Genomic DNA, 12863 nt, shown 5'->3' on the forward strand with positions numbered 1-12863 from the left:
ACATTGTTTTATGAGACATTGAGATATAATGATGTAAATATAATAATTTATATAATGATATAAATTTATATGTCAAATACTTTTACAAAATCAGCTGTTAAACAGATGATTTTTCACTATAATTAAGCATTTAAAAAATTTTAATATTAATTTTTTTATTTTAATTAACCTAATGACATCTGTGGTTACCATTTTGGTTTAAATAATCAGAATTTCATTTTTTTGAAACAGTATTTTGCTTGTCTCACAAAGAACTTTAAAACATCATATCATAACATGATCATATGTCACATTTAAAATTTAGCCTCTCTTATCGGAAAAAATTTCCAAAGAGAGAATTGGGATACCTGTAATAACAAAAAATTAAAGGGATGCATACAACTGCAGTTATCGCTATCTTAAACACATTCTCAGTCCCAATTTTGGACTGGACGACCAGAATTTAGTTTTAATTGTATCATTTTTCTTGTCTCATTTAAGATGACTTTCAAATGACCACTGATCCAATCTTCCCCACCACCTAAAAATCAAAAAGAGTGAAATATATGTTCATTAAAGGACAAGGAAGAATGCCACAAACCGCATCTAGTAATCTCAATTATAAAAAAAGTTACACGAAGGTATAAGTTACTTTTCAGTCACCTGGTATATACTAATATATATATATATATATATATTATATATATATATATATATATATATATATATTATATATATATATATATATACATTATACAATATACATTATACAATATATATATATATATATTATATATATATATATATATATATATATTATATATATATATATATATATATATATATGATAATATGTTATATATTATTGTAGTATAAATAATTCTTCAACCCGTGAAATCAATTCATATACAAGGTTGTGTTCAAAAAGTAATGAGAATTTTGAAATTTCACGGGTTGTATTAGTTCGATTCTCAGGATTTTTTTGTTGTATTGGTAAATAATGTCTGAAAAGTATCTGTTCATCTTCAGCCATATTGGATGTTTAATCTGTTGTCAGCGTCAAAAGGATAACACATTATTTGTATAAATAATGGATCAGAGAATTTGTATTAAATTTTGCTATAAGAATGGGATAAAGTGTAGCAATGTTTTAAAAATGTTAAATATTGGTTTTGGTACATCTGCTATGAGTAAAGCAAGAATTTACGAATGGTATAAGTGTTTCCAAGAAGGTCGTGAAGATGCTGAAGATGAGTGCCCTGGATGTCCCAGCACATCAACAATTGATGAAAAAGTGAAAGAAATGATTATGAATGATCGCTGAATCACAATCAGAGAAGTTGCTGATGATGTTGGGATATCAATTGGCTCATGCCATAACATTTTTTTGGGATGTTTTGGGTATGAAACATGACAGCAAAATTTGTTCCAAAACTGTTGAATTTTGAACAAAAGTAGTAGTGAATGGAAGTTGCTCAGAAGTTGCTAAATGAAGTCAACAACAATGCAGAACTACTGAAATGGTCATAATAGGTGATGAAACATGGATTTACGGATATGATGTCGAAGCTAAGGTTCAATCGTCCCAGTGGAGGCATTCTGAATCACCAACATTAAAATAGCTCGACAGGTATGGTCGAATGTAAAGGTTATGCTGACCGTGTTGTTCGATTTAAAGGCATAGTGCATCATGAGTTCTTGCCACAAGCCCAAAGGATCAATAAGGAGTATTACCTACAAGTTCAACACAGTTGGTGTGAAGCAATCCGAAGAAACACCTGGATTTGTGGCAAAACAATTCATGGCTTTTGCACCATTATAAGTGCCTGCTCACACTTCATTGCTTGTTCAATTTTTAGCCAAAAACAACATTGTAATGATACCCCAGCTGCCATATTCACCAGACAAGGCTCCGTGTGACTTTTTTCTATTCTCAAGAGAACCTTAAAGAGTCGTCATTTTACAAGGATGGATGAAATTAAAAGAAAATAGCTGAAAGAGCTTAAACACTATTCCAAAAATCGAGTTCCAGAAGTGTTTCAGGGATTGAAAAAGTGCTGGCATAAATGTTTAATATCTAATGGGGACTATTTTGAAGGGGATAACATTAATATAGACGAATAAATAAAATTCTTTCCAAAAAACAAAAATTCTTATTACTTTTTGAACACACCTCATGTGTATATGTGTGCATGTGTGTGTGTGTGTGTGTATATGTGCATGCATGCACGCATGTGCATGTGTGTGTGTGCATGTGTGTGTGCATGTGTGTGTGTGTGTGTGTGTGTGTGTGTGTGTGTGTGTGTGTGTGTGTGTGTGTGTGTGTGTGTGTGTGTTGTGTGTGTGTGTGTAACTTGACAGATAGAAAAAAATTTATCACATTTCCTGAGATAATCTACATCATTTGTTTGCATGCAGAAAGAAATATTTATAAAAGGTTTCCCCATATCTGAGTACCTTACCTTTTACTTATTTAAATCTTTTTATCTTGTAAGACACCAACATTTTTATTTCTACATTTTCAAAAGCAATTCTATCCAAAATATATTATCATAGAATGGTACAAAATCTTTCTTTATTTTGAATGGTTATGAGTTTGAATTTTGAATCATGGTAAGAAAACTATTTCATCAACACAGAAAAAAAGGACAGCTACTACTATCCTTACAGTTACAAGTCCTGTTAACTGGGTGTAAGCCTGCCGCTGTTGGAGAGAAGTGAATAAGATCCCGGCAAAGTAATTTCCTGTACCTGCGCTCCTGAACATTTATATAATATACATGAGTTATTAATATACACAAAATAAAGTAATACATATTTATTTATTTAAATAAATAAATGTTTAACCCAAAATTTACTATTTTAATTTTATATTTATTGTTAATCAATTTGTTCTAATCTCTTTTCGTTTTCTGTTTCTTCTTCATCTATAGAAGCACTGTCATCAATATCTTCCTCTTCTTTAACCTGAGGTTCATGGTCATGACCTCTTTTTAATTCAGTTGTTTCTCTATGTTGTGTTGTTTTTCTGCGTTCATGTTCTTCACCTTTTTCTTGTTCTTCAATTTGTCTCATCTTTTCTCTTTCTTCATCAGGTTTACTTTTTCTTTCCTTTGTTTCTGAATATTCCTCATCTTCACCTTCATATTGTTCTTCTTCACTTTCATGCATTTCTTCAATCTTTCCTGATTCTTCCCTAACAGCTTTAACAACCTGCTGAAGATTTTTAACCATTTCTATTGGCCTTCCTATTGATAATTTTGTACTTGTAAAGCCGTGAGGTATAGGATCAATTTCCATATTTTTTTCAGAATAAAACAGAGATGTTTGTGAATCAGGCTTCAATGATAAATCACTGAGACCAGTGGGTGATGGTAATACCGGAAGAAGATCACTTCGTCTAGTTTCATCAATAATTAATTCTGTATCAATATCTAATTCACTTATATCACTAATTTCTTTTAATTTTTCTTTCTGAACGGTACTAGTTAATGATAAGGTTTGTAAAACTTCAAGTAAGTCTACATCTTCTAGTAACATTTCTTCTTTTTCTGATAGTTCTTTCACTAAATCTTTTTCCGATAGTTCTTTCACTAATTCTTTTTCTGATATTTCTTTCACTAATTCTTTTTCTGATATTTCTTTCACTAATTCTTTTTTAGTTTCTTGTAGGTCTTCATCTGATTCTTCTCTTTTTTTCATTGTAATTTTTTCTTCTATCAAATGTACTTCGGGTGGTTGTAATATCATCTCTTTCCAATCATTAAAACGTGTTATTTTTTTATGTTTATTCCAATCAGGTATGTAGTTCTCACCATACATTTCTTTTAATTCAGTTAATCTTTTTTCACGATTTTTGTACTTCATTTCAGCATAAACTTCTTTTTTGGATTTATACTGTATTATTCTATTTCCTTCTTCAGTTAATGACTTCAATAGCTTTTTTCTTAACCATCTGGAAAAATAAGTTTAAAAATAGAAATGTATGAAAACAATTTTTTTTTAATATTAATTTATTAATAAAGTGCAGAGATTGAAAAAGATTGTAACGCTAAATTCTAGGGGAAATATTTCTAAATAAACTCCTTTATATAGCAAAAATTCTAGTGGAAATTTCCTCTGGGAATTTGTCATCACCATGGAAAAGGACAGATATCACATAAGTTTCTTACACTGCTTCTATATTATTGATTTACATTTTTTCAGTTCCTTTTTGAAGTGGAAAATCTTGTGTCAATCTACAGCAACAATTTTTTTTTATTTACACACATCTTAAAAAATGTATTTCAAATGTTTTTTTTTTTTTAATTTTTTGTTTATTTTAACTTTTTTAATATTAAGTTGAACATAAAATTCATTGAAAGAATTTCTACTTAAGTAGCCTTGAAGATTTTTAAAGTAGATGTAATTTATGTATAATGTCTCTGGAAATTCTCTAAGTGTGCAAAAAACAGAAGGAATGGAAAAAATTAATTGTGCATGAAACCCTTGTCCATGCAGCCCTCCCTGGTTATAACCAGATTGAAGTGCACTCTTAAGTGCACTTCAAAGATATTTACTTACCCAATTATACTGGACGTATAAACTTTTGTTATTTCTGTAGGGCTAGAATATATATATCAGTTTCTGCTGGATTCCTAGCTACATAGGAATCCCTGGCAAAGAAAGAGTTGATGTACCCACTAAGGAAACTTTTAGCTACACATACTAAATGTGTATGCTTACTGAAACATTAGTTGAAGGTACTTTTCAACTGATACTGCTGAATATGAACTGTAATATGGTAATAATTTAGTGCAGTATTTTTTTTTTTTTAATCAATCTGGATGAAAGCCAAATTGAAAAACACTTTCAGCAACACAATTTTCAGTTAAGTATGTATTTAAATCTAAATATAAAAAAATATTCTCTTCTGCTTACTTTATAATTATTATTATGACTTTTTTAATACACATGTTTAATATGTATATTAGATTAATATAATTTTTTTAGTGTATTTTTTTAAAGTAATATATTATACTTTTTTCTGTGTAATGTATTTTTTACACCCACCTCAAGACATTTTTTTTATTTTTTAATGATTTCTTGAGAACTCTCAAACAATTTTTTTCTTTCTGGACGTAAAGTTTTCTTTACAGTTTTTTTTTGCCTTTTGTTTTGGCATTTCAACAAAATTAAACAATTTTTATTTGTATGTTAGCATACATAACATTCTTTATTTCTATTTAACTCATGAAAAACAGAAAAAACCTCTTCAAATCTACAGCTTTTAGTATCTGATTAGGTTATAGTTCAGGTTTATATATATATATATATATATATATATATATATATATGTATATATATATTATAAATATATTTGTATTTTATATTAATACATTTGTAGTAAAGACAAAATCATTTACTGATTGAGCTGTAAACTACAGAAAAAAATAAAATTAAAATATTTATCTGTAATAGTTACATTAAAATTCTTAACTTTTATATTCCACAAACTCTTACTTTTTTGCTGTTACTTGTTTCAGGATGGTAATTATGTATCCCAGTTTCATCAACTGAAATGAAATTGTGTAAAAATTCCTCTTCCCAAACCATACTTAGAATGTTTATTCATTAAATGCTTTTGATAGATATTAACCAAATGCAATACCCATTTAACAGACAGTTTTCACATATATAAATATGATGTACTAGTTCATTTGAAATGCCTATTGTCTTAACGATCTTGCACACTTTCAACTTTTTATATTTCACCATCGTATGAGGATTTTTTTCAATTTAGTTAACCTTTTCAGATCACCTAAATGAACTACAGAATACCATCTCTTGGCTTTGCACAGACTTTTCAAACGTCCCTGTTATTATTACAATTAGGTTTTTGAACTTTCCAGTTCTGTTTAGCCAGAAAATACTTACAGTTCTTACTTTTTTGCTAGTTAGACAGGGTATAAAGTCTTGCGCCTTTACTTCATGTTACTCAAAAAATTGAATTTCTGGTTAAAATTATATTATTATTTTTAGGAAATAGTAGTCTCTCATATAGTTCCTTATATACAAAATATTCAGTGATGCAATAATAAATATTAGTGTATATTCTAATAATAACACAATTACTGAAAATTTGTACATTATTGTGTGGTTTGTGTATGTTTTATATTAAAAATACACTGAAGCAGTAAATAAATTACTCAAATTACAGAAATATAATAATAATTTCTGGTATCCAAATGGCAGGATCACTTTAAGCACAGAAATAACGTTGGTTATTTCATAAATCTTCATTTTTTCTATACTACCAGAACACTTTAAAAAAATAGTAAACCTATAATATGCGATCATTCATGAAAATAATATTAAATGATTAAAGTAAAGCAATACTACCTTGTTGACATTTTGCGTCTATTAAGTGGTTTATTGAACACTTCCCGACTAGCAGTATATTCAGCAAATAATTGAGGCCATCTTTTTGAACATTCCCATTTATTTTTATAAATTTCCTGCAATATTTCATCTTTTAATTTTTCCATATCAGGTCCAAATTTGTAATCTACCTCAAGTAATACTCTTTTTATCAAATCTGTTTCATCTTGTTGTATTATGTCTTCTTCCTAGAAATAATAAAAAATTAAGTTACAAAATTACTGGTAAACCTAATCAAGCAATTAAGTATTTTTGATATAATGCTTCTGAACAGTTTATTACTCCCAATAAAATAATTCAGACTAACACCTGAATACTTTGGTTTGAAAAATTATGATTTAAAAAACCTAAATTATCAGAAAAAAGAAATACAAGCTATCAAATCTAAATGAAAGCTAGTATGCCTTTATAAGGTAAATGACATCAATACATTTACTGACCATATAGTTGTTTGGTTACCAGTAGTTATACATTTACCAAATAGTTATTTGGTTAAGATAATGTCATACCTATAGCTGTATTATTGCTTAAATATCAGGTTTTTTTAAATCTGTTATTAAAAAACCCCTGACCTCCAACTTCTGTAACAGTCTGGTTACAGAATGAAACCAATTTAACTTCTCCAATTCTAGTTTGCAGATTTGAAATCTGTTTGAAAAATACTGTAATACACATCTTATTGAATGCATGCTGAGGAAAAAATGTCTTTTTGACTAGTTTAATTAGATACACAACATATATAAGAACAAGTAATAACATACAATTTGCAGCTAAAATGACAAGCACATATTCAGTGTTCACCGAAAATCTAACAAAATCTTAGGTTAAATGCAATATATTTGGAAAAAAAAAATTTACTTTGACTGATGAAAAATTTTATCCCAAGCATGGATCATAATGGCCAAGGTTTCTTATACCTTAAAAACAACTACATAAACAAGTAAACAAAAATTGCGTTTTACACTGCTCTGATCAAAATCCTCATGTAAATATAGGGCACAAGCTTCATACATGGAGTATTACTGTGAAATCAATAAAGGAGTGTGGGGAACTTATTTCTTTAACGAGTTTAGCAGCTAATTTACATTTTTAACGGTAAATAGAGGTAAATTGACATCGGTTATACTTATGTTTGGTAAATTTTCTTGAATGGATAGCATGCTGTGAGAAAGAATTGAATGATCACCTTTCCATTCATATGATTTGGCACCTGGTAATTTTTTTTGGGATACTGTCAATGAGACAATTGTCTTGAACAAACTAAATTTTACAGAAATTCAATTCAATCCTTTAAGAGTTAAATACTGCCATGAATATAAAAGAGGAAAAGACAACACCTGCAACACTATCTCTGAGATGTATTAAACATTTAAAACTTTCTTAAGATTTAACTTTTTTTATTACTTGTTTTCTTATTAATATTGGAGAAACCTTATTTTTTAGCTGCCTAGTATATAAAGGTTGTTCAAATACATTTTTTTCACTTTGACTAATTAAATAGAGGTCATAGTTTTTATATTAAAAAACATTACATTACTTTGAGGACAATAAAAAAGAACATTTTTCTCGAAATAAAAACTGTTTTAACATACCAATTATCATTTTTTATATATTTCTATTATTATGAGATTTTATTTACAAGTTAAAAATAAAGCAGTTCTATCTTGTTCTTGTATAACCATCTATTCCTGAAAAAAAATAATAAATTTTAAAAGGTTCTTTTTTTGTAATCTTTAATTGCAAAAAAAGATCAAGTCTGTGATTCTTTAGTTTTTCTTTAAAAAGTTTTAAGATTGCATATGGCAATAGCACACGGTAAGAAAAGATTAGAGTTGTCAGAATCTCTCTAATGATAGAAAGAGAAAGTAAATATTTCCATACAGCAAAAATATGTTTACATTAACATTACATACTTCTTACTTCTATAATGACAATTACATATTTAAACCTTATTAGACTATCAGAATGGCTAACAGCTACTGAAACAATTATATCCAACTATAACATGGAATCATCCTACAATCTGGATATAGATAAGCAACCTCAAACCCTAGTCATAATGGAAGCAGTGTACTTCAAAGTTCTACCTGGAATTTCAGATGTTACCATAACAGAAATCAATTTACCTCCAATCCTTTGGGGAAAATCTTAATTACAGCTTGATTAAAAAGTTCATCGGCATGTTTTAATCTTTCTTTAACTTTTTCCTGTCTTAATTTTTCAAGCTTTTCAATTTTGACCAGTGGCTGAACAAGCTTTTCCATTTGTGTTCGATCAATTTTTTTCTTACTCACCACAACCTGAAAATATTTTTAAAAAATCTTCAAACTCCTAAAACAGTTAAAGAAATAGAAAATAGTTATAAGAAATTTATACATACTTTTGTGGAGATAGTTTTGTTGGTGATCTAACATCTCATTTGACTACTGGTTCTTGTTTCATGGAGACGAGAACAAAAATGTACATAACAAGTAACACAAAATTTGTAGAAAACCTTGTTTAACATTTCTGAAGAATCTATGGGCATGAAAGTTGCCAACACTTTCATGTAATTGTATAACAATTAAACATCAAACATATTCTATGAATTACTTAAGTTACACATTTTTAAACAAAGTAAAAAAACAAAATTTACTAAAACATTTTGTTTTAAATTATAATATTAGGTATTAATTAATTTTTTTATATAAGGAAATAATTAGGAAGTTTATTATCACCCAAAAAAATTAATACAGTTCAATGTCAATTTATTGATAAACAATGTAAATTTACTGATAAATTTTAGAAATAGTGAAGAATGGAAATTGCAATATAATGTTGTAAAGTACTCATTATCTATACCAATTCAAGAATTTTTAAAAAATATGTAAATAGGTTAGTAAACAGTTTAATATATCAATCTACCATAACTTTACATATAATATTTTATTCCCTATTGTGACTTCATACTGACTGAAGTCTTCATAGTGGCCTATCTTACTATTAAAGTGGTTTAGGTTTAACTTCCACATGTTTAGTTGATGATTTTTTGCAGTTGTTGCTATTAAAGATTACAATGGTCAGACATTGGTAGATATTCAGTAGTTTTACATACTTTCTATGTTTTCTACATTTTGCATAAATTTGGTTAAATATTCATACTTCATTTCCTGTACTATCACAACAAACCTGTCAAATACTACACCATGAACTAATTAATGTTTAAAAAAAAAACAATTTTTGTTATAGTTTTTAAAGACATTTATTTTTAAAAAAAGTCTAAAGAACTGGAAGCAAATTTATAAATTATCATCAAAATCAACATTAGTCAAAGAGACTGAACTATCCAACACTCAAGATTGATTTCAACTTTTTCAAAAATGCCACCACTAAGGGCCCCTGGATGAAGAGACTAATCCCGAGGATTGGGCTGTAGATTTGGAGAGGGCATGGGGAGGTGCATTACTATCTTGCCTATCTGTAACTATCTCAGTTCCTCTCTGGCCACAGGAACTTCATGGCTTACCTACATTGGTTCAGAAGAAGAGTCTCCCCGGAGTGTGCATATTGTACACAAGTAGACACACCAGAGCACATGTATTTTAACTGTGCTCAGTGGGTTCACAACAGGGTACAGATGGGACTGGTATGGCTCACCCCAGATAACATCATGGGGTACATGCTCCTAGGCAAGAGGGAATGGAATACTGTGGAGAAAATGGTCGGCCGAGTTCTGGGCATGAAGGAAGAGGAGAGCAGACTTGGGGAGGTGGCTCTACGATGCTAGGAAAAGGACTTGATGAGGAATTCTTGCTGTAAAGAAGTAACGGCTGTGCGATGCTTGACGTCACGATCAAGGGGATTTTTTTTTTATAGGAGAAATAGGGTGAGGTGCACTCATGTATGTGTGAGGGAATATTATAATTTAAAAAAAGGTCAAAGAGTGGCGACGTGCAGGGCCAGGGAGGTAGTCTTTTTACCTAAGGTGTTCGGGTCTGCCCACATTCAAGAGTGGTTGGGGGGGACTCCCTGATTACGGCATAAAGAACCCTCAAGGTATGAGTGGGTCGCGAAGTGAAGGAAGTGCGAACCCGCACATCTGGAACTTTCAGAGAAGGAACAGGATGGTTAGCTCCTCAGCTATCTGGAAGAGGAAGGTTGGTATGTCCTAGTGAAGTTGGAGAGACCCCAGTGGGAAAGCCACAGAAGGGGGCTAGCTAGGGTGGGCAGAGACTGCTACCATGACACTCCAAGGTGACTGTGTTTTGCTTAACGGCACAAGGACCGGTTGGCCTTGGGGGTGTTTAAAGGAAAAATATATCACTATATCAATGACATCAGTGATTCATAATTCTTTAACCAAAGACTCCTTTATTCTCATAGCTGAGTGTCATAACAATCTGAACTTAAATCAGAACATCTCACTTCAAATCAAAAACCTTTAAGTTCAAATGTGTCCTTTTCTACTGTTCTTGAAAGAATTAAAATAAATGTATTTAAAATTAAAATTAATTTTTCCATTAAAAAATATTATTATCATTAGTACTACTGTGACATTACTTTAGTATTTTAACATTAAAATACTAAAAAACAGCATGAAGAAGATAACAAAAAATGTGAATATTATAGATAAAACTTTTAAATAACAAATATCTTAATTTTTACAACGTGAACAAAGTTGTAAATATCTGAAATATACAAATAAGCTCAGTGAAAGCTCCTTAGATAAATAATCTGAATTCAGTATAAACCTAAACTATAAAAAGGGGTTTGTGGACAAAGAAAACTCTAATAAGCTATGCAAATACAATAATATTCCATTTTATATACATACATTAAACATATGTTCCCTTTGTTTAGCTTCAAATTTTGCCTTAGCTTCTTCAGCAAATACAAACTGTTTACCTCTTCGACGCATGTACCATCTAAGAAAAATAAATTAACTAATTATTACAAAGTACTGTATACAAATAAAGAGCTAAATTATAATTAAAATAAACTGGAAAACAAAATTTTCTTCAAAAACAGTTTGTAAAATGTTTAACTTATAAAATGGATCATCTAGTTTTTGACAGGTAATTTTGAGTGTTATATAATAATCTCTTAGGAAAGAGCATACGAGTATAACACAAGAAAATTGTAAATTAATAAATAAATGAAGAAATAATAAAAATATTACTTAGAAAGTAACCAGAACTTATGAAAACTATAAAACCAGTATTTTTTACAGCATTCTTAGAATAATTGTAAAAATAGAAACATTGTCATTTTAGATTCCCAAATAGAAAGTGTAAATTTATCTTGAAAGCATTTAATCATTAAATCATCTTGTCTCATGCTAATGCATGCATATCTATTATATAAAAAAATCTATCTCAGGAAATACTTGTTAAAAAATTAACATGAACTTTAAACCAGACTAAGAGCTATCTCCTTCTGTTAACAATATTAAGGAATAACCAGTTAATATTCTTACTATTTTTAAGATTTATTTAAAATGATATATGTATGTCCTGTAACACTGTTTAACAATAAAGTTTCCTAGCATTTCATAAATATTTTTTATTTTTTTTTATGTACTTTTTCCTTAGTGTCTACTGATTGTGATTGTTTAACCATTCCAATAACCATTTACTTTTAGATTTTAAATAAATTTTTTTATTAACAATAGGCTATTTGAGTGTGAAAAATAATGTCATAATTATTGATATCTGCATAGATCATAGGTTTTTAAGAGTAATTTGTATTAATTTTGACTAAAAAATAACACTATTTATGCAAAAATACCTGAAAAAAGTAATTTTTTTAACTGGCATCATGTGATCGAAAACTGCCTGGATTGGCTGAATCTATGATGACATCACACATCTGTAAATATGTCTGTCATCGATTGCCATTCCTTTGCGTTCCTTGGTGTCTTGCAATTTTGAAACTATTAATTATTATAATCTCGAGTGATCTTATTTTGGAGATTAGAATTCTGTTAACTATGGCTAAAAGTGTTACATAATTTAGAAGAACACTGGCGAAAATGAGTTGTTCAATTCAGTGAAATAATTGAAATTGTGGGGGGGGGGGAAGTTTTTGTTCATAAAATTATAAAATGTACATTTTAAAATGTTTTTGTTATTTTCAATGACTTAAATGCTACTTTTAATTAAGATAAAAAGTATGTAAACTGAGATTGAACTGATAACATGACTTATCTGTTTTTTCTGAATTTGTTAAATTAAGAATTTTCTAACCCACTGGGTTGTTGTAGTGGTAAAATTATTGTAAATCAGCTGATATTGAAGTTGAGTGTTCTCAGGTTAAAATCCTAATAAAGGCTTTTATTTGAATTTAAATACTAGATCATGGATACTGGTGTTCTTTGGTGATTGGGATTCAATTAACCATTAGTCTCAGGAATGGTTGGCCTGAATTTGATCAAGACTACACATTTACTGGTTCAGTTACATTACACTGATAAGTCACTAATAACT

General features: G+C 29.2%; 1 protein-coding gene across 4 annotated transcripts in view; it reads right to left on the reverse strand.

The window, feature by feature from the left end:
* Positions 1–832: 832 nt before the first annotated feature.
* The window catches only part of mmm (missing minor mitochondria), a 129172-nt gene continuing 117141 nt past the window's right edge, over positions 833–12863 (reverse strand). For all 4 annotated transcript variants that reach the window (XM_075371445.1, XM_075371444.1, XM_075371442.1 and 1 more), the window contains 4 exons: positions 11213–11303; positions 8526–8699; positions 6361–6587; positions 833–3934 (listed from right to left, as the gene is read on the reverse strand). In XM_075371445.1, the coding sequence (XP_075227560.1) occupies positions 2860–3934; positions 6361–6587; positions 8526–8699; positions 11213–11303 (1567 nt within the window). In that variant the 3' untranslated portion in view covers positions 833–2859. The remainder of the gene's footprint in view (positions 3935–6360; positions 6588–8525; positions 8700–11212; positions 11304–12863) is intronic.

The sequence above is a fragment of the Lycorma delicatula genome, chromosome 7 (assembly GCF_047948215.1).
Source record: "Lycorma delicatula isolate Av1 chromosome 7, ASM4794821v1, whole genome shotgun sequence".
In the NCBI taxonomy this organism is placed as follows: Eukaryota; Metazoa; Arthropoda; class Insecta; order Hemiptera; family Fulgoridae; genus Lycorma; species Lycorma delicatula.